Raw genomic sequence first — 26,291 nt, forward strand, 5'->3', positions numbered from 1 at the left:
TCACCTCTTCTATGTCGTCAAATCGCTGTCATTTCATGTTCCTCTTCATTTGTGGAAACAAAAATGTTGCACAGAGCAAGGTCAGGTGACTAAGGTGCGTGTGGCAAGAGAGGCATGCTGGTGTTTGTCAAAAACTGGCACACTGAGATGGCTGTGTGAGCAGGTGCATTGTCATGGTGGCAAAACCAGTCTGCCACGATCAGGCCTTTTTTGTTGCACACTGTTACTTAATAGTTTCTGAACCTCTAAATAGAAAGCTTGATTAACAGTCTGACCTGGTGGAACGAACTCAAAATGAGCTATAAGTTGACATTTTCATCTGTTTGGGAAGTTGGTGGACGTCCAGAATGAGGCTTGTCATCAATCAACATTTCACCTTTTTTGAAACAAGAAAGCCACTTGTACACTTGAGTTTTTTCCCATAGTGCTGTCCTTGTAAGCTGTGTTTAACATTACAACAGTTCCTGCAGCATTTTGCCCATTTCATAGCCCCACACTGTTTTCTTAAATCAGCGATCACAGAAAAACAAGGTTAGAGCCAAACTGCTTTTAGGAAAAAAATCATTGTGACCAGAGAGAACCTTCCCAGGGAATGCCTCTGGATTCACTAACTCAGAGCGAGTTTCTTGATGCTCTGCCCAGTGACACTTTGTTTCCATTTTTTTCTTGTTAGGGGGCACCCCCTCATAATTTCATCATTAAGCAATTTGAAATGACAAAATTTTAGACATGGAGGGAGGCTTAGAGTTTCCCAGGAGTAAGAAACAGAGAGTAGACTGGCAGAGTGAGTGTGGTTATGAAAGGGCAACCTAAGACAAGACTGGTAGAATTAGAAATGCTCTGCATCTTGTCTGTGGTGGTGGAGACACCTACACCAGTGATAAAATTGTATAGACACACACACACAAATGCTTATACAATACACACCTGCATGAGGGCTAGAAAAACTGAAGCAATCTTTTGATTGTATTGACGTCAATCGCCTGGTTGTGATATTTTATAATTATATATATAATATAGTTATATAAAAATGAAAGCATTAGGGAAACTGGGCAATGTGAACAAGAAATGTTTCTGTATCGTTTTCTTACAGCTACATATGAATCTACAATTACCTCGGCTTAACAAAAGTAAACAGCTATTTATTAAGTCCCCCCTCTTTTATTTCAGACTATATAGATTATTAAGTACCTTATTTTTTCACTTAATAGTGTATCCTACATATCATGCCACACTATCCATTGAGAATTTTCCAACTATTTAAAAGGTGCCCCCAAATAAATAAATAAAAACAACAAAGCCAAACCCCCAGCTTCCCTGTTGCCACGAGGCAGGGTTTGGATATGCCTTACCCACGGTCCCTTTATACCCTATTCTGACATCAACCCCGCACTCCTTTTCTATGATGGATTCAGCCATTTGTTGCAATGGCCCTACAGAACTCACAGACAATACTTACAATTATAGGGGTTTATTAAAGAAGTTAATAGGTGATCACGAGTCAGAATCAGAAAACACTGAGGATTCAGTCACTAGTCCACAACAACTCGGCTCCTAAATCAGCAACCAAGTCTCTTTCTGGTCCTCAGCTTCTCAGCCACATGATCCCTTCTCCTTCTGCAAGCCAAGAAGCCAGCCTACCAATGACTCATCTCACAGTCCCATAGCTTCAGGCCAGAGGAAGAGAAGATGCACTGTAATTTCAATGGCGTTCCTCCAAGTCCCCGTGCCAGTCTGGTGCATCTAGTGTCAGTGACGTCCACCACTTCAGACAGATCTTGGATGTGCTCTTCAAATGGTCTTGTGGTCTATCTCTGTGTCACAGGTAGCTCTTAGACACTGAGGAATGGCCTTGATGGAGGGGTGTTTGTCTTTTAACCAACCATATCCTCAAGAAAAATGAGACAGCCCCAAAGAGACAAAGGATATGACTTGGTTCACACGCTCTAAGGTCAGGAGTTAACCTTAATCCTGTAACAGAGAACACTCTCCAAAATTGGATCATAGGCAAAGAGTCCAGAATTATAATACATCACATAAGGAATTATAGCTATGCCTCACCCACTGCCATGAAGTCGCTCCTGGTGCATAGCAACCCTATACAGAGTTTATAAGACTACAGCTTGACAGCAGCTGACAGCTTCATCTTTCTTCAAAGAGGAGCTGATGGGTTTGAATGACCAATCTTGTGGTTAGCAATCTAACACCTGAATCACAGTGCCACCAGAACTCCCAAAAGATACACAGTGTGTATTTATTCAAACAGTTCTGTTGTTCTATCCAAACAGTTCTGTATCTTGGACATTTGTGGATATCTTTTGTTCTTTTGTGGATATATATATATATATATATCTTCAATCATTATACCCAAAGAATTGATCAACACTCAACCATTTCAAGAGGTAGCAGCATATGATCAAGAGCAGACGGTACTGAAGGAAGAGCTCCCGGCTGCAGTGAAAGCACTGGTGAGAAACTGGGTTCTAGGAGTTGATAGACCACCAATGGAAAGGTTTCAACAAATGCAGATGCTGCCTGAAAGCACTCATTCATCTATGCCAAGAAAGTTGGAATACCTAGCCATCCAACTAGAAGAAATACGCATTTATACCCATTCCAAAGAAACATGATGTAGCAGAATACAGAAAATATTGAAAACATCACATACAAATACTTTTTTGCTGAAGATAAATTTTAAAATGCAGCAATATGTCAACGGGGAGTTGGCATAAATTTAAGTTAGATTCGGAAGATATCACTGCTAATGTCAGATGGATTTTGGCCAACTGCAGAGCATACCAGAAATGTTTTATCTATGTCTTCTTGGTGATGCAAAGGCTATGTTATCATTATTGTGTGGATCATAGCAAATTGTGGCTAACATTATGAAGATGGAAACTCCAGAACACTTAATTGTGCTCTTTTAGAATCTATGAATAAATTCTGAAGCAGTCATTTGAATAGAATAAGAAGATGATATTGTGTAAAGTCAGGAAAAGTGCATCAAAGTTATTTGTTACCTTTCACATATTCATTCAATTTCCATGCTGAGCATATGTGTTAGTCTTGGTATTTTAGAGAAACAAATCCATAGAAACTCAGGTATAAGAGAGAATTTTATGTAAAGGCTAAGTGCACATCAAGAAAACATCCAAACCCAGTGTTGCCCAAGCCCACAAGTCCAACCTTAGCCCATTAACCCATATGTCTGACACCAATCCACAAAGTCCTCCTACATCTCACAAAACACACACTATGATGCCAACTGCAGGAGGAAAGCTGAATCAGTGAATGTGTTTTGCCTGGAATGTGAACTGGAAACCTAGTAGCAATATTTTTTTTTCACCTCCTCTAATATGAAACATAAGAGTTGTAGTTTTGTTTTTAAGAGAACAGAGCCAACCCTTTATTATTTTCCCCAAACGATTGTAACAATCTCAAACATAAGCTCCTGCTATACTGAACCATAGGTAGGATACATTCAGGTGAGGCAAGGGACATGGCTCTGGATAGGTGGGTGGTGGCACTAAGGGTTTCTGGGCCCAAGCTGTAACAGGTGTATCTGGGCACTCTTGGTTTCCTCCTCTATAGATTCATCCAGTGATTCTCAATCTGTGAGTCAGGACCCCTTGAGGGTCGAACAACCCTTTCACAGGGGTCACCTGATTCATAACAGTAGCAAAATTACAGCTATGAAGTAGCAACAAAAATAATTTCATGGTGGGGGGAGTCATCACAACATGAGGAACTGTAATAAATTGTTGCAGCATTAGGAAGTTCGAGAACCACTGTTACATAAACTGTTGTCAATTTGAGACTTAAGAGTGAAGGAATGGAGTTTAGCCTGTCAATCAGGTCACAGCTTCATGACTTCATTTGGAGGTGCTAAGGAGATAAATAGCTCAACAGAGGTGGGATGCAGACCGACTCCCTGCAAGACATCCCTGAAGACAAGACACATGGAGCTATGCTAGAGTGCTAGAGCTGAAGAAGCCATATGGAGACCCCTGCCAGTGCTGAGATGCTTCCACCACCATTGGATCCACAAGACTTTCATCCACTGGCCTGTGATCTTTCCAGTATTCAGCATCATTGCATGTGTTTTGTGAGTCTGAAAAGGAATTTATAGATTGGTATTGGACATATAGGCTAATATCAGACTTATGGACTTGATTTGGACTGGGCTGGGATGCTTTCTCAATATTCAATTGCTCTTGTATATAAAGTTCTTTCTTATACACATATGAGTGTCTGTGAATTTTGTTTCTCTAGTCTACCCGAACTAACACACCCTCTCCTCCTTCCTACCTCTCAACCTTCTCAATCTCTTCTGCCCATTCTCTCTCAGTCTCAGGCAGACTACAGCAGCAGCAGCAACTCAAAGGAGATGCTCATAGATTTTAATATGGTGTTTGGATAACATTCAAATCACATAATGTCCATTTCACAGAACATATCATAGCCATTAAGCAACACAAACCACTAGATGAAGAAGAATGTGGCATCAAGATTGGAGGCAGACTCATTAACAACCCATAACATGCAGATGACAGTTTTGATTGTTGAAAGTGAAGAAGGACTTACTGATGAAGATAAAAAATACAGTATTCACTATGGATTTAGTTCTCAACATAAAAAATAAAATGTACCACAATTGGATCACATAAGTAACATCAAGACAAACAGAGAAAAGATTGAGATTGTGAAGGATTTTATTTTACTTGGATCCACAATCAATGCCCATGAAAACAGCAGTCAAGAATCAAACAACACATTGTATTGGGTAAATCTACCGCAAAAGACTCCTTTCAAGCATTAAAATACAAAGATAGCACTTTGAGGACTAAAATGTGCCTGACCCAAGCCTAGGGATGTTCATTTCCCTCCTAGGGTCATGTAAGTCAACATGATGGCATTTGGTTTTGGCTATGTGTGTTATTGTTGTTTTGTTAGTGCCGTCTAGCCAGGTCCGACCCACAGTGACTGTATGCCCAACAGAATGAAGTATTGCATCATCCTGTGCCATCCTCTTAATTGTGTGTGCTCCTGAGCCCATTAATGCAGCCTCTGTGTCAGTCCATCTCGCTGAGGGCCTTCCTCTTCTTGTGGCTGCTCCACTTCACCAAACATGATGTCCTTCCCCAGGGACTGGTCTCCCCTGACAATCTGTCCAAAATATGTGAGATGAAATCTTGCCATCTTTGCCTGTAAGGAGCACTCTGGCCTTACTTCTTCCAAGACATTGATTTGTCCTTTTAGCAGGCCATGGTACTTTAAATATTCTACAGCACCGTGATTCAAATGCATCTTTTCTTCTATGGTCTTCCTTATTCTTATTCACTGTCCACATTTCACATGCATTTGATGCAATGGAGAATACCATGGCTTGAGTCAGGTGCACCTTAGTCCTTCAAGTAACACCCTTGCTCTTCAATACTCTAACGAATTCTCATGCAGCAGATTTACCTAATGCAATGTGTATTGTTGATCTCTTGACTGCTGCTTCTGTGAGCATTGATTGTGGAAACAAATAAGAAAATTTTTTTTGCAATTTCAACTTTATCACGATGTGTCCCATTGTGAAGATTTTGTTTTTCTTTACATGGAGTTGTAATCCATACCTACGGCTGCAGTATGAAGGCTGTTTGCAGATGAATAACTAATAAGGAAGGATTAACCATTCGATTTATGGTGTTGGTTGAGAAGGACTGCATATAGCATTGACTGCCAGAAAGTTAAAAAAAAATTGTGTTGGAAAAGTACAGACCAATTGTTCTTTAGGAACCCTGGTAGTATAGTGGATTATGTATTGAGCTGCTAACCACAAAGTCAGCAGTTTGAAGCGATCCACTGCTCCTTGGGATGAGGGTAAGACTTTCTGCTCTCCTAGTGTTACAGTCCCGGCAGCCACAGGCAGTCTTCTCTGCCCTGTAGGGTTGCTGTGAGTAGAAATGACGGATGTCAGTGACTTTGAGTTGTTGAAACTGTTCCCTGGAAGAGAGAATTGTGAGACTTCACCTCACGTACTTTGGCCATGTTTTCAGGAGGCACCAGTCCCTGGAAAAGTGCATAATTCTTAGTAAAGTAGAGGGTCAGTGGTAAAAGAGGAAGACCCGCGGTGACCTCGATTGACACTTTGGCTGCAAGACAGCGCTCAAACAGCCGTGTTTGCGAAGACAACACAGAATGGGAAAGTGTTTCATTCTATTGAACAAACGGTCCTATGAAATACAACTGACCTGATCGGACCTGACAGCAATAACATTTAGCAGTCTGATGGCAGTTTGGGATGCTTTTCGTTCTAAAGTCACTTAAAATTTTTCCTGGAAGTGCTGAACATTCTTTTAATGTAAGTGGCTTTTTCTTATCGGTCTCTCTTACTGCCAGAAAATTAATGCTGACCCATAGTGACCACCTGTGAGGTTCTGAGACTGTAACTATTTATGGGAGTAGAAAGCCCCGTCTTTCTCCCAGAGCTGCTGGGGGTTTCAAACAGCCGGCCATGCGGAGCGAAGCCCTACACGTAAAGTTCCTAGCTTTTTATCTAACTAATGAGAATTTTAGGTCCATCTTTCTAAATGCACAGTAGGTACTTTCAATATGAAAATCACTACCGATTTTATTTCAGAAATCTTTTTCTTAAGTTATCATTTTAACCATTGTTGCTTTTTTTTTTTCTTTATCAGGAAGTTCAATTTTTACTTGGTGGGTACGAGAGGTAGCACAGGTCCACCAAGGCCTTCATGAATGCAGGGCCCGCCGCTTGTCCAAGGGGCAGCGGTTAGGGATGTATTTGACTCCACAACCATCAGGGATGAGGCGCTTCTCAGCCACCATATCCTCAAATTCATCAGCATTAAACTTGGTGAAGCCCTACTTCTTAGAGATGTGGATCTTCTGGTGCCCAGGGAACTTGAACTTGACCCTGCGTAAGACCTCAATCACATGCTCCTTGTTTTGAAGCTTGGTGCGGATGGACATGATAACCTGGCCAATGTGGACTCTAGCCACTGTGCCTTGAGGTTTCCCCAAAGCACCTCGCATCCCAGTTTGAAGCCTAGTTTAGGGAGAGCAGAAATTAGCCAGGCCAGAGGCATTGAAAAGCAGCAAAAGGTTGTCTCCAAGGTCCCTTAGGGCAGCCTAGACATACAATAGGCTGCTGTTTGCAGCCATTGCACACCGGCCCCCACTAGGAGGAGGATGGTTGGCTTAATTGGCTGCCGATTAACCATTATTTCTGTTCCATTGTTCTGCTTCTCTTCTTCAGAGACCCCAATCAGTCTTCTCAGTAGCTCTCTTTTACACTGTACAGCATCCCTTTCTCACTGATCATTTGTGCTATTTTATTTAGGTTTCATTGTCTTGGCCCCATCTGATGTCTATCCTATGTTATTCTTCCTATATATTTTGGTCATATGTGTTTTTTTCTTGGATATCTCCTAATGATATCTGTTAATTCCTCAATTATGTTTTTCTTAAAACTTCTTTAATTTGGACAACTTTGACTGCACATCAGTATAGATATATTTGAAAAATAAACACACACACACACACCCCCTCCCCTTAAGAAAGACCCATACCATAAACCAGGGATCCTCAAACTTTTTAAACAGGGGGCCAGTTCACTGTCCCTCAGACAAGTTGGAGGACCTGACTATAGTTAAAAACAAAACAAAACTATGAACAAATTCCAATGCACACTGCACATATCTAATTTTGAAGTAAAAAACCAAACGGGGCAAAAACACCTGGTGGGCCAGATAAATGTCCTCGGCGGGCCGTAGTTTGAGGACGCCTGTCATATACTACAGGCCCATTCAGTAAAAAGAAATAACGCCATTTCACTGAAGCAGCAGAAGAAAGTGTTCCTGATTTAAGAATTAAGATTCATGGTATTCTTTAATACCTGCAAGTGCTTGTTTAATTATATTTAACTTGAGAGCACTTTGAAAAGTTCATGGAGAAATTCCATTTTTCCACACATATTAGAGGCCCCTTATTACTGGGAAAGTTGTTAAGATTTCTGTGCTTCCTAATGGCCTTTTCACCTCCTTTTTAGTTTTTGTTGCGGTTGTTTTCATTTTTCAGTTCTTCCCCATTAAGGAACTTTGTCAATGATCATAGTTTTTGTATTGAATTTTTTTTTTTTAAATCAACAATAGCAAGTGATCTTACTGGTGTCTCCATGGCATACTCAGTTTCTCGGATCAGGAACACCCTCTTCTGTTGCTTCAGTGAAATGTAGTTCTTTGATGAAATTTCTGTCTTTTTACTGAATGGGCCTGTAACATATTGTGATGGTCCTTGATTACGGGGTACAACTTGTTTTCTTTGGATTCTTTCCAACGTACTTAATTCATCAGAGTTCTATCCTGGCATGCTTTAGTCTTTTCTCTAATCACCAAGACTCCAAGATACTTCCTGCTTCCGGTGCAGCTTTCTCTCCTCCAAAATCTGATTACAGCCCTTGGCCCCTATGTTCTCCAAGCCTTTTTTTTTTTTTTTCAGATACCTCATAGAAATGCTCTGCTCTGCTCTGTTTTCATCCTTGCTTTAAGTATTTTTCTACTCCAGACTGGGCCCTCTCCTTTCAGACTACACAGTTGTTGGTTAATGTTTGCTGTTACCTGTATAGTTCTCTCTGTATCTGATTCTTTGATCAGATGTGAGTTCCCAGAGAGTCTATTTCCCTATTTACATTTGCAGTATGGAGGATTCTGTCTCTAATCATAATTTACACATAAGCAATGGGTAGTTTTGTTGCTTTCTTTTTATAGTAGACGCCTGACAATGTGGAGAGATTCAACTTCGAGTGGCTTCTATGATCCTTTGGGATAGGATTATCCATTTTCTAACCACAGATAAATGATCAAAATTTATTCAACATGAATAAAGGAATACATTGACTAATAACCATCTTAAAATATTAAAAATAAGTAAGAAATCTTGGAACTTTTATAGCTCTGTCTTTGAAATGTCTGGGTAGAATATCCAACAATAGTGAACCGGAGGTGCTGGAGTGCACGAGCAAGGACAGTGCTGTCAATGCAGAGTGGGGAGCTGACCACAGCGTAAACAAAACCTGAATCATTGTCGTGCATTATCAAGTGCATACAGACAGGTGGGGGAAAGGTGTTATTCCACCAGATCTTAATGGTTTTAATGCTTGCTTACAGATAGTTGCGAATGAATGTGTGGCCCTGCCAGATAGTATTGATTTTCCCTCGTTCCCTTGTCAACCTGCTCTTTCTTCGGGCGTAACTGACATCTCTTCCCTCCAATGTGAGAGTAAGTATAACAACTGAAGCTACAGCTCTGCATGATTCTGGGGGAAATGAAGTAATGGTAAGTCACACAAAGGCTATACTGATTACAGGATATGTTAGTCACTAATATTATTCATTTGAAATATACTCATGGATTCTTAAAAATAAATATGCCATTTAATTATAAGACTTTGACCCCCACCCCTGGAAAAAGCACCTAACCAAAATTATAAGCATAATTATTGGAATGATACTTCATTTTCACACATGTACAAAGGGGTTTCAAAAAGTGTGGTAAAATGAAATTGAAAGATAATGGAATTTCCCCAAGAACTTTTTGAGCCTCTTCATATGTAAGTAGATAAAAGACACACTAGAATGTGTGTATAATAAGTTCTCGCATTCCGTCCTCTCTCGTAGTTGTCTGGTGCTGCTAGACACTGGAAACACCACATGCAGCTGCTTAACAAACACGGGAATTAGCTTTCTCACAGGTTATGACTTGAGAAGCCCATATGGAAGATACCAGCTCTAGGGAAAGCCTCTCTCTCTCTGTGGGATCTGAAGTAAAGGTTTTCTCTCCTTTCAACGCCTGTATACCTGGCATTCTTTGGAGATTTCCAGGTGTCTTTATTTTTTACATGGAAGCAACTTTAAAAGGAGTCATAAGGGAGATTAAATGATAAGATTTAACTATATCTTCCATAATCAGATTTGCAGTGCTCTTTGTCTTGACTGTGGTTAGAAGGGTTCATCGGGGCTCAATCCAGGTGCTAACACTACAAATAGATGTTGGGCTTCCACTGTCATCCATAGCCTTTGGCAAACCAGGTCTTCACAATTTAAGAAGCTCTGATACCATTCCCTCCTTTGACTTTGGATTTTATTATTTGTAATCCTTGGGTCACATAGACTGGTGTGCTTGTTGGAAGACAAACCTTTAAGATCGTACATGCTATTCCTTCTGATAGCCAGGCCCTGTAGTTGCGTCACCACACTTTGCTCTAGCACCCACATCTGCAGCAATCTCTTCATGAGATCAAGCATCGCACAGGGACGCATCATAAGAACTAATTGTTCTCAAATTAGGGCTACAAGTAAGTGCAAGCCCCAAATCCATTCAGATACCTGTAGTTGATATATGCCTCCAGTTCAATTTTGAGACACCGTCTTTTATGTTAGAGAACATTATCAATCATCCTCCTGGAGGCTCAGCTTATTCTGTTGGTAGTGTCATTACTTTAGCCAATGATCTCGAAATTAAAACACTGTTGAGGAAAGGGAATTACACAAGTATAGGCCATCTGTGAACCACAATACATGAAATGTTGACTTACACAGATAAAACTCTTAAATGACAGGGCACTAATTACACAAACAATGGGATTGATGATAGGGCAAAACTTTCAAGAATATTCATTCACAACAACAAAGCCACACCTACCAGGTGTCATGTCCCAATGAAGTACGGAGGGCATTACAGTAGTATGGATATGGCACTCTGGGCCACCATTCATTGGGCACCTTTCAAGGCAAGTTATCTGCTGCTTCTCACATTAGGGAGTTTCACTCTAAAGCCCAAGAGCTACAGCTGAGTTTGTTCACTTAGTGGGGTTTCCACACTGAGTTCTTCTGGTGTAGCCTATAACGGATGTTGTGTGCCTCAAAAGGACAGAGTCTAAACTCCTAGCAGCCTATAGCACACTGCTTCTGTCACCTAGGGCTACACAAAAACTAGTTTTCCATGTGTCTTGACATCAGTGTTCCCCAGGGACTAGGAAGTTCTTAGGTTAGTGACACAGGGACACTCTCCATTCCTGGGTCAGCTTTCCTAGCATTTCTGGGCTCCATCCATCTCTGCTTGCTTTGTCCTCCATTTGCCTCTTGTAGATAAATGGTAATGCAGGCCACACCCCTAGAGGAACTCTCCTTACTACTAAGCAGGGCTGGGACCTTAATAATCATATTACATTCCACCCTAGTCCCCTACAATTAACTGACTAGTCTCATCTAACTATCAAACCACTGCAAACTGGACAGCTGTTTTGGGGGGAGCACAATTTATTCCATGGCATTTGACCTTTAATTCTCTCAAATCCATGTCTTTTCCCCATGCAAAATACTTTAAACTCCTCACATCATCCCCCAAGTCTTCAATCAACTCCAAGTCCAAAGTCCAAAATTCCTCTTCACCTATGAATCTAGAATACACGTTTTTGGCTCCCAAATGACAATGTTTAAACAGATACAAGGAGACATTTCTATGACAAATAAGAGAATTAGGAGGACAGATGTGACAACTGGTATCCAGCAAGTAAAACACCCAGCAGAACCATTTCCATCTGCTCTCAAGACCTGAAAACAATCTCCTGTTCTCTGAGGCCGGCTAGCCAAGGGTCCTGCCCTCCAGACTTCATGTGTTGGCCATACTTTCTGCATTCTGGGTGGGTATTGCTTTGCCCTGGACTTCAGCTCAGCCATCTAAGCCCACTGGTATGACACTCTGTTTCCTCTGCTATGGGTAGCTTCATTCCCCTAGTCTGAGTGGGGGCCAAGCCCCTTCACCCTGACCAGCCCTGTTGTGCTTCCTGTACATAACAGCCCTGCTTCTCAGCTTTGGGCAGCAGTTGTGGGCCCGTCCTCTTCCCACTTGTGAATGACAGCCACACACTCTGGAGCCAAACTGTGAAGATCTAACTTTTTGAAACCTCACAAATTGTGTTCCTCCACCCTTGAGACCCAGCAGCTATTCGACACCAAAAGTCTTTTTGAGACTGAGTCATGTCTGCTTCCTGTGTCCTTTTTTTCTGTTCTGCTTCTACTGTCTCTGTTCTTTGACTTCTCCCTTCAGCCCCTCAGCCTTTAGGCCTCTTGGGCTAGTCTAGCCTCTGCCCTGCTTGAGCAAGTCTCTCTGACTCTATTGATAAGTGCCCTGAGGCACCTCACTCTGCCAGTAAGCCTTAACACAAAGATACTCATTTTTCTCAGTCTCACTTATGAATTTCCAATTGTCTACATCATCTCCAGTGTTATAACTCTCCTTCCTTCCTCTGGGCCCTCATCTGAATTGCCTTTGAAGTCCATAGTTCAACCAGCATCTTTTCTAGGCAATGCAGGCTTGTTACTATTAGGCATATTAAAATTCTTCCAACCTCAATTAGTCCAATGGACTTGTGGGCCACATGAACACTAGTTTCTGTGACCCTGAGACCAAAGAACTAGAGGGTGGCCCGCTCATTACCAACTGCTGAAAAGGAACACATAAGGTTCTGGATAGAGTGGGAGGAAAATCTGGAACAAAAATCTAAATCATAAAAAAATAATCCAGGGCTTAATGGAAAGTAAATGTCTAGAAAATAATGGTGGCAACATATGTACAAATATGCTGGATACAATTGATGTATGGATTGTTTTAAGAGCTATAAGAGCCCCCAATAAAAGGATATTTTAATAAAAATAAAGAATGAAAATATATTTAAAGTAAATAAATAAATACAACCCAAGCTTATTAGTGGGACCTCAGAGACTATGACCCATAGTCAACCTCAGGGCTAGGATTAGACTCACCCCTATGGATCAATTTTCAGCCAAATAATAGACAGGTTTATAAAGGGAAAAATAACACTAGGCAGTTATATAACTAAGATTATAACATACCTTAAAAGAGGGTATTTGAAATCAAAAGAGTAGTATTTACCCAAAGAAACACAGGGAGGAAGTGGGGTAGGTGATGTTAGTTTGCCGGGTTTGCAATCAATGACATGACATAAAATGTATATAAACTGCTGCATGGAAAAATGATTTGTTCTACAAAATTTAATCCAATTCACAATAAAAATAAAATACAATAAATAAATAACTTTTCAATGTTATTTATTTCATTGCTGCTTCCACATTTTAGTTTTCTTTTAGAGCAGCAACCTAATCTCTTTACTAAATTCTGTCTCAGTCACCTAGTACTGCTAGAGCAGAAGCACTACAAATGGGTGGCTTTAGTAACCAGAAATTTATTCTCTCACAGTTTAGCAGATTAGAAGTCTAGCTCTAGGATCCAAGTTCTGGGAAAGATGATCTTGTTCTGTTAGCTCTGGGAAAGGTCATTGTCTCCTCTGAACATCTGTGGACTTGGTATTGCTGGTGTCTTGGCATCAATCTGCTTTAGGGAGCTCTCGCAGGTTCTCAGCACAGGGACCCTGCATCCATATCCTTGTTCTGGTTCTTCTTTCATAGTACTCAGGTCCTACCTTCTCTACTTGTTTGTCTCTCCTTTTATCTCTTGCAAAATTAAATGTAATTTAGGCCACCCTCCAGGGGAACACCCTTTCATCAGATGAGGGCTGTGAACTGAGTTAGGGCATTACATGGACTCTTTTTCCCTTACATGAAATTGCCTTATCACATCAGCTCACATCCTCGTGATGATCACAACATTACGTAGCTGGCAAATTACATCATTATATAATTGCCAGATCATGGAGGAGCATGGCCCTGCCTAATGGACACTCATTTGGTGGAATACAATTGAATTATTGATACCCTCTTAGAAACAGAAATAACTCCTTAACATTTTTTTAATTTATTTTTTTAACAATTTATTGGGGCTCATACAATTCTTATCACAGTTCATACATATACATACATCAATTGTATAAAGCACATCTCTACAGTCTTTGCCCTAATCATTTTTTTCTCCTCTTTTCTTTTTTTACATTTTATTAGGGACTCATACAACTCTTATCACCATCCATACATATACATACATCAATTGTATAAAGCACATCCATACATTCCCTGCCCCAATCATTCTCAAGGCATTTGCTCTCCACTTAAGCCCCTTGCATCAGGTCCTCTTTTTTTTCCCCCTCCCTCCCCTTTCCCCCCTCCCTCATGTGCCCTCGGTAATTTATACCTCGTTATTTTGTCATATCTTGCCCTATCCGGAGTCTCCCTTCCCCCCTTCTCTGCTGTCCCTCTCCCAGGGAAGAGGTCACATGTGGATCCTTGTAATCAGTTCCCCCTTTCCAACCCACTCACCCTCCACTCTTCCAGCATCGTCCCTCACACCCTTGGTCCTGAAGGTATCATCCACCCTAGATTCCCTGTACCTCCAGCCCTCATATGTACCAGTGTACAGCCTCTGTCCTATCCAGGCCTGCAAGGTAGAATTCGGATCATGGTAGTTGGGGGGAGGAAGCGTCCAGGATCTGGGGGAAAGCTGTGCTCTTCATCAGTACTACCTTGCACCCTAATTAACCCATCTCCTCTCCTAAACACCTCTATGAGGGGATCTCCATTGGCCGACACCGGGTCCTGGGTCTCCACTCTGCACTTCCCCCTTCATTCAACATGGTATATATATACATATACACATATATACACATACATACACACACTTATATCGTTGTTTTTTTTTTTTTTGCATGATGCCTTATACCTGGTCCCTTGGCACCTCGTGATCGCACTGGCCGGTGTGCTTCTTCCATGTGGGCTTATTTGCTTCTGAGCTTGATGGCCGCTTGTTCACCTTCAAGCCTTTAAGACCCCAGACACTATCTCCCTCGATAGCCGGGCACCATCAGCTTTCTTCACCACATTTGCTTATGCACCCATTTGTCTTCAGCGATCCTGTCATGGAGGTGTGCAGTCAATGATATGATTTTTTGTTCTTTGATGCCTGGTGATTGATCCCTTTGGGACCACTCGATCACACAGGCTGGTGTGTTCTTCCATGTGGACTTTGTTGCTTCTGAGCTAGATGGCCGCTTGTTTATCTTCAAGCCTTTCAGACCCCAGTCACTATCTCTTTTGATAGCCGGGCACCATCAGCTTTCTTCACCACATTTACTTGTTCACCCACTTTGGCTCCAGCCGTTGTGTCGGGAGAGTGAGCATCATAGAGTTCCAATTTAATAAAAGAAGGTATTCATGCATTGAGGGAGTGTTTGAGTAGAGGCCCAAGGTCCTTCCGCCACCTTAATACTTGACCTATAAATATAGACACATATGCTTTCCCGCTTCAAGAAATCCTTGGGTGAAAGTATTCCTTTTGTTACAAGCCCTTTGAATCTAAATTTTGTAATTCATATTTTTGGAGACTCACCATCTGTCAGTCATGTTATTAATGAATATGGGTTACCATCTCTTTAGGGGAAAAGATTCTTGAACAACTGAAACAAGTTAGGGAAGAAAGAAGATATCTGGAAAAAATTAGAGAACAACTAATGAAAAGAGTTGAAAAGCTATTGGAGCAAAGCAAACTGAAGCAATGTAATGGTAACGTTCATTATGTATCTTTTATCATGATGGAAGTAAACAAGTTTTCTAGAATTTGCCTTATCTAGTGCCACTATAATAGAAGTGCTGTAAGTAACTGGCTTGAACAAACTGAAACTTATTTTCCGACTATTCACAGGGTCTTACTGGTCAATTTTGATTTAAGAAGTTGATTGCAGATCCTTTTTCCAGTCTGTCTTAGTCTGGAAGTTTCATTGACACCTGACTATCTTTGGTGGCTCTGTTGGTATTTGAAATATTGGTAGCCAGCCACCACAGTACGATAAGCCAGCAAGTGATGGAAGTGATATGTATAAACCAACACGTTTTCGTGGTCATCATGAGTAGGAAGGGAAGATGACAAGCTTTGCTTAGGAGGCACTGAGTTTATGGTACTGGTGGTTGAATACTTTGTAAAATGATAAGGAGAATGTTTTTCCAACTTGAAGAGTATAATCAAGTCACTGAATTATACATGTAGATGTGTTAAATTATGATGTTTCCTTTTATGTTCACCACAACAAAAAGCACGTTTATAATCTGAAAAATAATGATTTTGAGGGAAAATTAAAGTAAAAACTTTCCTACATTTTCATAGTATACCTAATACTATCTGGCATCTGTATTAGGCATCTTTTATTACAGATGCAATGTCTATAACAAAAAAGAATACAAAAGCTTAAGTAGTATTTCACAAATGAGTGTATAAATTCACTCTCAGGGGTCTACATATTTGTACATAGACTTTTAAAATCTGGAGTTTTTACATAAGCGATTATCTAGAAGAGATGAAAGTATACTCTGCCACACCTGTGTGCACTTTGCGCTCCTATTAAGTGTGCACTTAGAGTCGTTGGCGTCAACGTGGTTACCGAAAGTGGCAATGTTTGCTTTCGGATTTTCTCAACCCAGGCTCTAAAGTTTGAGAAACTTTGCACTGTAGAACTTGGGAGATTTGATTAGGATAATTGTGATAAATTATTAATAAGAATCAGCTACTTCACAATATCTAAGTCAGTATGAGGGTTGTAAAATGCCTTTTTCTTTAATAATTTTAATTATATGCTTAACAAATTCACCTCAAACAATTTTAAGACAGTGTTTTTAAATGAGACAGTTCCATGATTAAAGAAGTTCGTGAATTAATCACTATTTTACTATAGTCTGAAGCAAGTTTTTTTGTTATCAAACAAACATTTCTCCTCTGACTCCAATAAAAGAATCCAATAAGGGAAAAGAGAGGAGGAGGGAATGGGTTTAAGTTGACATTGACTTAAAGGTCTTTTGAAGGATGAAAAGATTAATCCTGTAATCAAAACTCAAACTTTTCTATTTTTGAAGCTGGCGAGAGTTGGAAGAAAAAATACTTAGAAACAAAGAAAGTCACATCATCATTGGAGGAGGTTTTAACAAAACTTCGAGAAGATTTGGAACTTTACTATAAAAAATTACTCATGCAACTTGAAGCCAGAGAGATCAAAATGAGACCAAAGAACTTGGCAAATATCACTGACTCCAAGGTACTCCTAAATGTGTTCTGTTTCTATCGGGAAAAAATTCTTTGAAAGTATATGATAGCATTGTGATTTCCTTTGGTGCTTTTTGCTGTGTTCTTCTATTTTCAATGTGAGTCTCATTGTAAGGCTGGTTTTCTTGTGGTAACTAGAACTATTTGCCTCTAAGTTCAGAAGAGAGGAGCTACTTCTCAAAACTTTGAATGTATAAAACTTTCTCATTATCCTGCTAGGAGAACAACCAAGTGTACTTCCTCAGTCAATAATACCAATTTAAAAAAGCTAAGCTCATTGCCATTGAGTTGATTCCAACTTGTGGTGACTATAAGACAGGATAGAACTGCCCCTGGATTTCTGACTATAACTCTTCACTGGAGTAGAAAACCTCAACTTTCTCCAGAGGTTTCAAACTGCTGACCTTACAGTTAACAGCCCAACACATCACCACTATGCCACCAGGGCTTGTAAGATAAATAACAGTTAACAGCAAATGCTAGATATTGGCTTCTTTATGCTAATTAAGCTCTATCTTGGTATCTGGGATTGAGGTCACTTTCTCAGTAAAGGGGCAAAGAAGATAAGTACTTGATGAAACAGGGCTGGAAGGCTAGTTTGGCTACCACTATCAAGGAGTAGTATCAGAAGTCTCTCTAACTTTAGGGGCAGAGATGAGAATCAGGATGCTCACAAAGCTGATTCCAATGATGTGGAGGTTAAGCAAACTTCCACTCCAACTCTCTTACCAATCTGACACCAGCCCTCCTCCCCTCCCCTACTCTGCTGAGTTTAATAATCCATTTCAATAATCCCAGAGAACTCTCAGACCATACTTAGAGGAAATGGCTTAGTAAGGAAGTAAAAGGATCAGGATGAGCAGGCTATAACTCAGGATCAGGATCAAGAAGCATGTAGGTAAACTTCAGAAGACTCATCCCATCTTTCTTCTGTACAGGACATCTCTCAGCTCCTCCACACTGTGCAAGCAAGCAGGCACTCTGCTGTGCATGCACCCTCAGCCCTGCAGGCCTCCTCTGGAGCTCCCTCAGGACATGCCTCCTTAGGGCTGCCCTTTCTTCTTGGCTATTCATGCCCCTCATTCATGCAGGCCTTTCTGCCTTCAGTCTTTCTGCATCAGCTCTCCATTCCTAACTGGCTCAGCTCAGAGGCTGGTAGCAGTTTCTGCAGCTCTCTTCCAGGGTTCCTTCGGCCCCTGTGGCTGTCTTTAGTATTATATCCCTTCCCGTGTTATAATTCTTTCCTGCCTCTGCTTCTCTCTTGACTTTCTCTTCTCTTTTTTTCACAAATAGAAAAATATATATACCAAAGCATATGTCACCTTAACAATTTCTACATGTAACCTTCAGTGACAGTAATTACATTCTTCAAGTTGTACACCCATTCTCCTTGTCCTTTTCCAAATCATTCCTTTTCTCCTGTCGGCTCTTACTTTCTTCTCTTTCTTCCTGCCTAACTCTGTAGGAGTGCATGCATAAATAAACAGTTCCAGGACCCCAAACTGACCAATCCCTTCTCAGTAGACTTCATTTGTAAAACAGATTAATTATAGTATAGATTTAATTTCCATAAGTATATTGACTATTTTCTGCAAGTGGTGTAAGATAGACCAATTACAAGGCAGGCTATAGCCCAGGGTCAGACAAAAAGTATTAAACTATCAAATTTGTTGACAGTTACCCAGGAAATGTACATCAACCTGGATAAAAGTGACAAACTTTTTGGAGTAGAAAACTAGGGCAAAGGCAACTTCTTAGGGTTCAGGAGGAAAATCTCTTGAGCTGTTTTTCCCCCAAAGAATCAGGATAACATGTCACATAAAGGAATTCATTTCAGCTAATTGTTTTTGTTTTATGGCACCCATAAGATCTAAAAGAAATTTTATAAAATTGTGATCTATTTATGTTTTCTTGAGATTTAGTCTTGAACTTTGACAGATCAGAGACAAGAAGTTTTTTATAATACTGAGTAATTCCACCACATAACTAAACCACAGGCAAAACAATTCTAGAAGCCACTGAACAGTTTAATATATATTAGAGTAACTCCACTTATCCCAAACTGATTTTTAAATGTTAACTGTGATTAAGAATAAAGATTTAACTTTAAACTGGTGAAACATTAAGTGTATCATCTTAGATAAAGTTGGTAAAAAATCCAAGTAGGTTCAAATTAATAGTTTGTACTAACTATACTATTTTACTCATTTTACTGTTTTATCAAGGTGAATATGTGATCATATTTTTTCAAGGGTCAATTTAAAATTCTCACACAACTGTTTTGATGAAAACCATTACTTTTTGTAAACTTTTCTGGACAAAAGTAGCTAAGGATATTTCTTCTATTTTTAAAAATAGGCTATTGTTATATTACACTTCTTATGTAAATACGTTATTTTGTGATCAAATGTTTTAAGATTATACTAGCTTGACTCAGTTACTGAGCATTATGCCAATTTCTAAAGTCTTATTAATATCTTAGACCAAACATATTCTTTTTGTAGTAATAATTGTTGCTTTTGTCAAAATAATGTTGGTCTTTATGCTGATAACTAAATAACTTCTACAGATATCTACTTATTCTTAGAGTAAATGCAGAATGGGAGTAAAATAAAGGAAAAGATGTCCATAAAATGCAAGAAATGAATAGTAATTTATTTTCATGATTTCTTATTTTGATATTCGTTATCATTTTCTGTATTACATTTTCCAAGACTGTTAAAATTAAGAATGTATAATTGTTACACCTAATAAATATGTGTCTTTACACCTCAAACAGAATTACCTTATAATTCAGATCACTGAAGTACAGCATGCGATTGACCAGCTTAAGAGAAAATTGGATACAGATAAAATGAAACTCATAATAGAAGTTAAGGTAATTTACATTTCTTATAATCAAGTTATAAAATTCATTTTGAAATAAAATATTTTGGTATGGGTGTTTAAGTATAAGGGTAGTAAGGATTGACTATCTTAAAATTTCTACCTGAATAGCAAAGAGAATGAGTAATTATCCTATAGAAGAGTCATTTATAAACAAGGTTAACAAACCACGGAGCTCTCCTCTGAATTCTCACTTTATATATATATGGCATTCTTCTGGACAATGACTTCATTTTCTCTGGATATCTAGTCTAACATATTGTTTTCAGTAGTGAGATGAGGCTGTCTGCTCCATAAAGATGTACAACCCTGGAAACTCTGGAGCAGTTCCCCTCTGTCATAGAGAGTTGCAATGAGTCAGAATCAACTGGACAGCAGGGAGTTTAGTTTAGAATATGTTAATTAATATGAAGTATGGGTCTTCTATTGGTTGTTAATTTACCCTGAGTGCAAAAAAATGTGCTTTAAAAAATCATTTTATTGGGGGCTCATACAACGCTTATCACAATACATAATACATTCATTGTGTCAGGCACATTTGTACATTTGTTGCCATCATTTTTAAAACATTTTCTTTCTACTTGCAGCCCTTAGTATCAGCTCCTCATTTTTCCTTCTACCTTCCCCACCCTCCCTCCCTCATGATCCCTTAATAAACTTATAAATTATTATTATTTTTCATGTCTTACACTGACCGATGTCTCCTTTCACCCACGTTTCTGTTGTCTGTCCCCAGGAGGGGGTTATGGGTAGATCTTTGTGATCGGTTTCCCATTTCTCCCCCCACCTACCCCTTCCCCTCCTGGTATGGCTACTCTCATTATTGATCCTGAAGCGTTTATCTTTCATGTATTCCCTGTTTCCAGCTCTGATCTGTACCCGGGTACATGCTCTGGTCTAGCCAGATTTGTAAGGTAGAATTGGGATCATGATAGTGGGGGAGGAGGACGCATTAAAGAACTAGAGGAAAGTTGTACGTTTCATCATTGCTATACTGCACCCTGACTGACTCATCTCCTCCCCGTGAACCTTCTGTAAGGGGATGCCCAATTGTCTACAGATAGCCTTTGCGTCTCCACTCTGAACTCCCCCTCATTCACCTTGATATGATTTTTTGTTCTGGGGCTTTGATGCCTGATACCTGATCCCATCAACACCTCATGATCACACAGGCTGGTGTGCTTCTTCCATGTGGGCTTAGATGCTTCTCAGCCAGATGCCTGCTTGTTTGTCTTCAAGCCTTTAAGACCCCATATGCTATGTTTTTTGACAGCTGGGCACCAACAGCTTTATTCACCACATTTGCTGTACACCCATTTTGTCTTCAGCAATTGTTTTGGAAAGGTGAGCATCATGGAATGCTAGGTTATTAGGACAAAGTGTTCTTGTGTTGAGGGAGTACTTGAGTAGAGGCCCAATGTCCATCTGCTACCTTGATACTTCACATATAAAGATATATCCATAGATCTATTTCCTTAATGTTATAAATATATTTATATATGTACATGCCTGTATTTAAACCTCTATCAATACGGTTTGCCTCCTAGTTCTTTCCTCTATTTCCTTTTACTTTCCTCTAGTCCCATTATCATGTTCAGTCTTCATTGAAGTTTCAGTAATTCCTTCTGATTGCATTGCCCTTGATCAGCCCTACCAGGCATCCTGTGCCGTCCTCACCATTGAAAAAATGTGCTTAAGCTAACTTTACTTCTCCCAAAAGATCTTTTGTGTAGTAGAACTAAATGTAGAGAACTGTAAAACTTTATTTATTTAATAATAAATGTGTATAATTATCAAACCATGAGAATAATCTCTGAAATGCTGCATAGACATCATATAAATCTCTTTCAATAAATAAAAACAGAAGATTATTATACATTTTCACACAAGTATCTATACAAGACAGAGAAATAAGATTGATAATTATATGAATGTTCTTAATGCACCTCTTTATCAAAAGTAGCTTCATGAGCCAGAAAAATGACCTCTATCTAGAATAGGCTAAAATATGAAAATCACTTAAGATATGAAGCATTTGAAATGTGGCTTGCACGACTAAAGAAGTGATTTCCATATTTTAATTCATTCCACTTCACATAAATTTAAATAGCTGCACGTGCGAAGTGGCTGCCAGATTGGAGATGCTACCCTGTATTCTTTTCGCCAGCGCATAGCAGGGTTCAGCCTTGACGTAGCACAGAGACGCTTAAAACTTAACGTACGTAAATGTAAAAGACAATTTTAACAATTAAGTTTTAGCATTCTTATATAGTATGAATCATAACAAATATGGATATCCTTGAGAATAATGGAAATTCCAGAACACTTCATTGTGTTCCTGGGGAAATTGTACATAGATCACGAGGTCACTGTGCGAACAGAACAAGGGCATAGTGCAGGGTTTAAAATCAGGAGAGGTGTGTGTCAGGGTTGTATCCTCGTACCATACATTATGTATGCTAAGCAACTCATCAGAGAAGCTGGCTTATATGAAGAAGAATGCATGAAGATTTTAAGAAGTCTTATTAACAACGTGTGATATGCAGATGACACAACCTTGCTTGCAGAAAGTGAGGATTACATGAAACACTGGCTGATGAAAATCAAGGATTACAATTCAATGTAAGAAGACCAAAATCCTTACATCTGGATCAACAGGTAACATCATGATAGATGGAGAAAAGGTTGAAGTTGTCAAGGATTTTGCCTGGCTTGGATCCATTGTCAGTGCTCATGGAAGCAGCAGTCAAGAGATCAAAAGACTGATTTCATTAGGTAAATCTGCTGCACAAGACTTCTTTAGAGTATTGAAAAGAAGAGTGTTACTTTGAGGACTAAGGTGTGCCTGACTCAAGATGTGATATCTTTAATTGCATCATATGTATAAAGTAAGGAAGACAGAAGAATTGATGCACTTGAATCATGGTGCTGGAGAAGACTATAGAACGTGCCTTGGGCTGCTAAAAGGACAAGCAATCTGTCTTGAAGAAGTATAGCCAGAGTGCCCTCTTCGAGGCAAGGATAGCAAGATTTCATTTTACATTCCTTGGGCATATTGTCAGGAGACACCCTGAAGAAAGATATCATGTTAGGTAAGTAGAAAGGCAGTGAAAAGAGGATCAACTAGATGAACTGATAGAGTGGCTGCTTCAATAGTCTCAAGCATAGGAAGTGAGGATGGTACAGGACCAGGTAGTGGTTCCTACTGTTGTTTATAAGGTTGCTGTGTTAGGGGCAGGTTTCTCTAGAGAAACAAAACCAGGGCAATTATGTATGTATGTGTGTATATAACACACACACGTTATACGTGCATATTTTATATATACAATTATATATACACATATGTGTATTTGTATATACGTGTGTATATATATAGGTTTATACAGCAAGAAGGAATATAACAGCATATTTATCCACCCGGAAGTATAGAGGGCTCAGTTCAACTCACTTCTGTGGAACAGTTAATATACTGGAAGTTCTTCAACTCATATGGGCTGCTGGGTCCAAGGTCAAGGAAGCAGACAGCTGAGTCCTCCCTGGAGCAAGGCAAGCAGAGTATTGCCACAGGCATCAAGCAACAGGGTGGGTCACCAACAGTCAGTAGCTCAGGATCTTAGTGAAGCAGGCCTGGATGGGATATCCAAAGCAAGGAATGCAAGAGACAGAATCCACCAGCCTCAAGCTGAAGCGATATATGTACCAACAGCATGGTGAAGCAGGTTTTGAAGGAGATCCATGGGCTGGCCTGGCCCACAGGTAGTGAAGCTCACAGGCTGAGGCAGAGAACTAGCTACAGCAGCAGCACAAATGCTCCAGCACATTCTGATCACCTGAGAACGGGAGAGAGGGGGGTGGGCTTTACAGAGCCATTTATCTCTGCATGTTCCTATTGACCAAGTTGGCACAATAAACCTAATTATCAGTTGCTATGGATCTGAACTGCCTAGATGGCACCTAACAACAGCACTCTTAAGATTAATTCTCTGAGTCTCTTCTAATATCAATTTTGATCTTTTCTTTCCTTCCTAATTTTTTTAATGACCCTTTGCTTTCATCATGAATGATGATCTTGATGTCCTACCATCAGGCCTTCTATCGTTAGCGTTCAATGCCTTAAATCTGTTCTTGAGATGTTCTCAAAATTTAGATGGGATAGACTCAAGGTCATATTTTGGCTATTGTGGACTTGTTTTTATTTTCTTCTTCATCTTCAATCTGAAATTTAAAATGAGAAATCGATGGTCATGTCCACAGTCAGCCCCTGGCCTGGTTTTAGTTGCTGATATTGAACTTCTCCGTCATCTTTTCCCACAGATACGGTCAATTTGATTTCTGTGTATTCCACTTGGAGAAGTCCATGTGTATAGTCATGTTTTGGGTTATTGGAAAAAGGTTTTTGTTATGAACAAGTCGTTGGTCTTACAAAATTATATTATGCAATCTCCAGCTTCATTTCTATCATCAAGTCCATATTTTCCAACTATTGTTCCTTCCTCTTTGTTTCCAACTTTAACATTCCAATCTCCAATGATTATCATTGCATCTTGATTGCATGTTCGACCAATTTCTGACTGAAGTTGTTGGTAGGATGCTTCAATTTCTTCATCACTAAATTTTGTGGCTGGTGCATAAATTTGAATCATAGTTGTATTAATTGGATCTCCTTGAATGTGGATAGATATAATCCTATCATAGACAGCATTGTATTTAAGGATTGATTTGCAGTGTCCTTTTTGACAACAAATGCTTTGCTATTCCTCTTGATTGTGTTATTCCTGACATAGTAAATCATATTAATTTCTGATTCATAATAGCAAATACCAGTCCACTTCAGCTCATTAATGTATAGGACATTGATCTTTATATGTTCCATTTCATTTTTCAAGACTCCCAATTTTCCTAGATTCATACTTTGCACATTCAAAGTTCTGATCATTAGCAGGTTTTTGCAGCTGTTTTCCCTTACTTTGAGTCACGCCCCATCAGTAAATGAAAATCCCAAAGGCTCCGCTTCCACAGGCTCCACCCAGCTCATGTCCCCATAGTTGACTGCATTCTGACAAATCAGCTCCTGCTCAGTCACATTTTGAATGTTCTCTGACCCAAGGGCTCCATCCTGTGGCACTATCTCCGACAATGTTCTGCTTGCATTCATTAAGCCTTCAGTACCTGACAATGTTTTGAAGCTATAGGTAAGCTAATTAGTGACTCTGTCCTCAGAAGTAGGCAGCTGAGTTCTTCGTAGCTGTCTGTTCTTAGTCTGGAAGCTCTGCTGAAACCTGTTCACTCTGGGTAACCCTGCTGGCATTTGAAATGCCAGTGGCACAGCTTCCAGAATAACAGCAACACAAAAGCCACCACAGCATGACACACTTACACACAAGAGGTGGAATCATAGGGTAAATAAAGTAAATGGAAGAAAGGATGAAGTCAAAGGACAGATGGAGAAGACAAAGCCACTATTATAACAAGATATGTGAAGAACATGCTTAGCAGATCTTAAACTGAGAGAACTCAAGAAAAAAAATCAAGCCTAAAGTTACAATATTGAAAGATTCTATGGATAAAATATTAAATGATGCAGAAAGCATCAAATGAAGATGGAAAGAATACACAGTCACTATAGCAAGAAAAACTAGCTGACATTCCACCATTTCAGATAGTAGTATATGAGCAAGACTCAATGGTGCTGAAGGAAGACGTGCAAACTGCACTGAATGCATGAGCCAAAAACAAGGCTTCAGGAATTGACGGAATGCTAATTGAAATGTTTCAAGAAACCGATGAAGCACTGGAAGCATTTTCTAGTCTATGCCAGGAAATTTGTAAAATAGCTACTTGGTCAACTGACAGGAATCAATCTATATTTATATCCATTTCAAAAAGGTGACCCAACAGAATGTTCAAATCAAAGAACAATATCTCATTGATCGCACGTGCAAGTAAAATTTGCTGATGATCAATCAACATTTGCAGCATTATGTTGACTGGGAGCTGCCAGAGGTCCCAGCCAGATTCAGAAGAGAACTTGGAACAGGGATATCATTGCTTATGTCAGATGGATTTTAACTAAAAGCAGAGAATAGAAGAAGGATGTTTACTTGTGTTTTATTGACTATGCCAAAACATTGGCCCAACTGGACCAATAGGTAGCATCATGGCAAATGGAGAAAAGATTGAAGTTATCAAGAATTTTGTTGTGCTTAGATCCACAGTCAATGCTCATGAAAGCAGCAGGCAAGAAATCAAAAGTCGAGTTTCATTAGGTAAATCGACTATACAAGACTTTTTGAGTCTTGAAAAGTGAGTATGTTACTTTGAGGACTAAGATGCATTTT

At 39.6% G+C, this 26,291-nt stretch overlaps 1 protein-coding gene and 1 pseudogene across 1 annotated transcript in view; one reads left to right on the forward strand and one right to left on the reverse strand.

The window, feature by feature from the left end:
- The window catches only part of SPATA1 (spermatogenesis associated 1), a 91,737-nt gene that overhangs the window by 45,251 nt on the left and 20,195 nt on the right, over positions 1-26,291 (forward strand). The window contains exons 8-11 of the mRNA XM_075538776.1: positions 9,177-9,288; positions 15,414-15,539; positions 16,881-17,059; positions 19,847-19,945. Of these exons, the coding sequence (XP_075394891.1) occupies positions 9,177-9,288; positions 15,414-15,539; positions 16,881-17,059; positions 19,847-19,945 (516 nt within the window). The remainder of the gene's footprint in view (positions 1-9,176; positions 9,289-15,413; positions 15,540-16,880; positions 17,060-19,846; positions 19,946-26,291) is intronic.
- LOC142438387 (small nucleolar RNA SNORA70) lies at positions 7,113-7,223 on the reverse strand (annotated as a pseudogene).

The sequence above is a fragment of the Tenrec ecaudatus genome, chromosome 1 (genome assembly GCF_050624435.1).
Source record: "Tenrec ecaudatus isolate mTenEca1 chromosome 1, mTenEca1.hap1, whole genome shotgun sequence".
Taxonomy (NCBI): domain Eukaryota; kingdom Metazoa; phylum Chordata; class Mammalia; order Afrosoricida; family Tenrecidae; genus Tenrec; species Tenrec ecaudatus.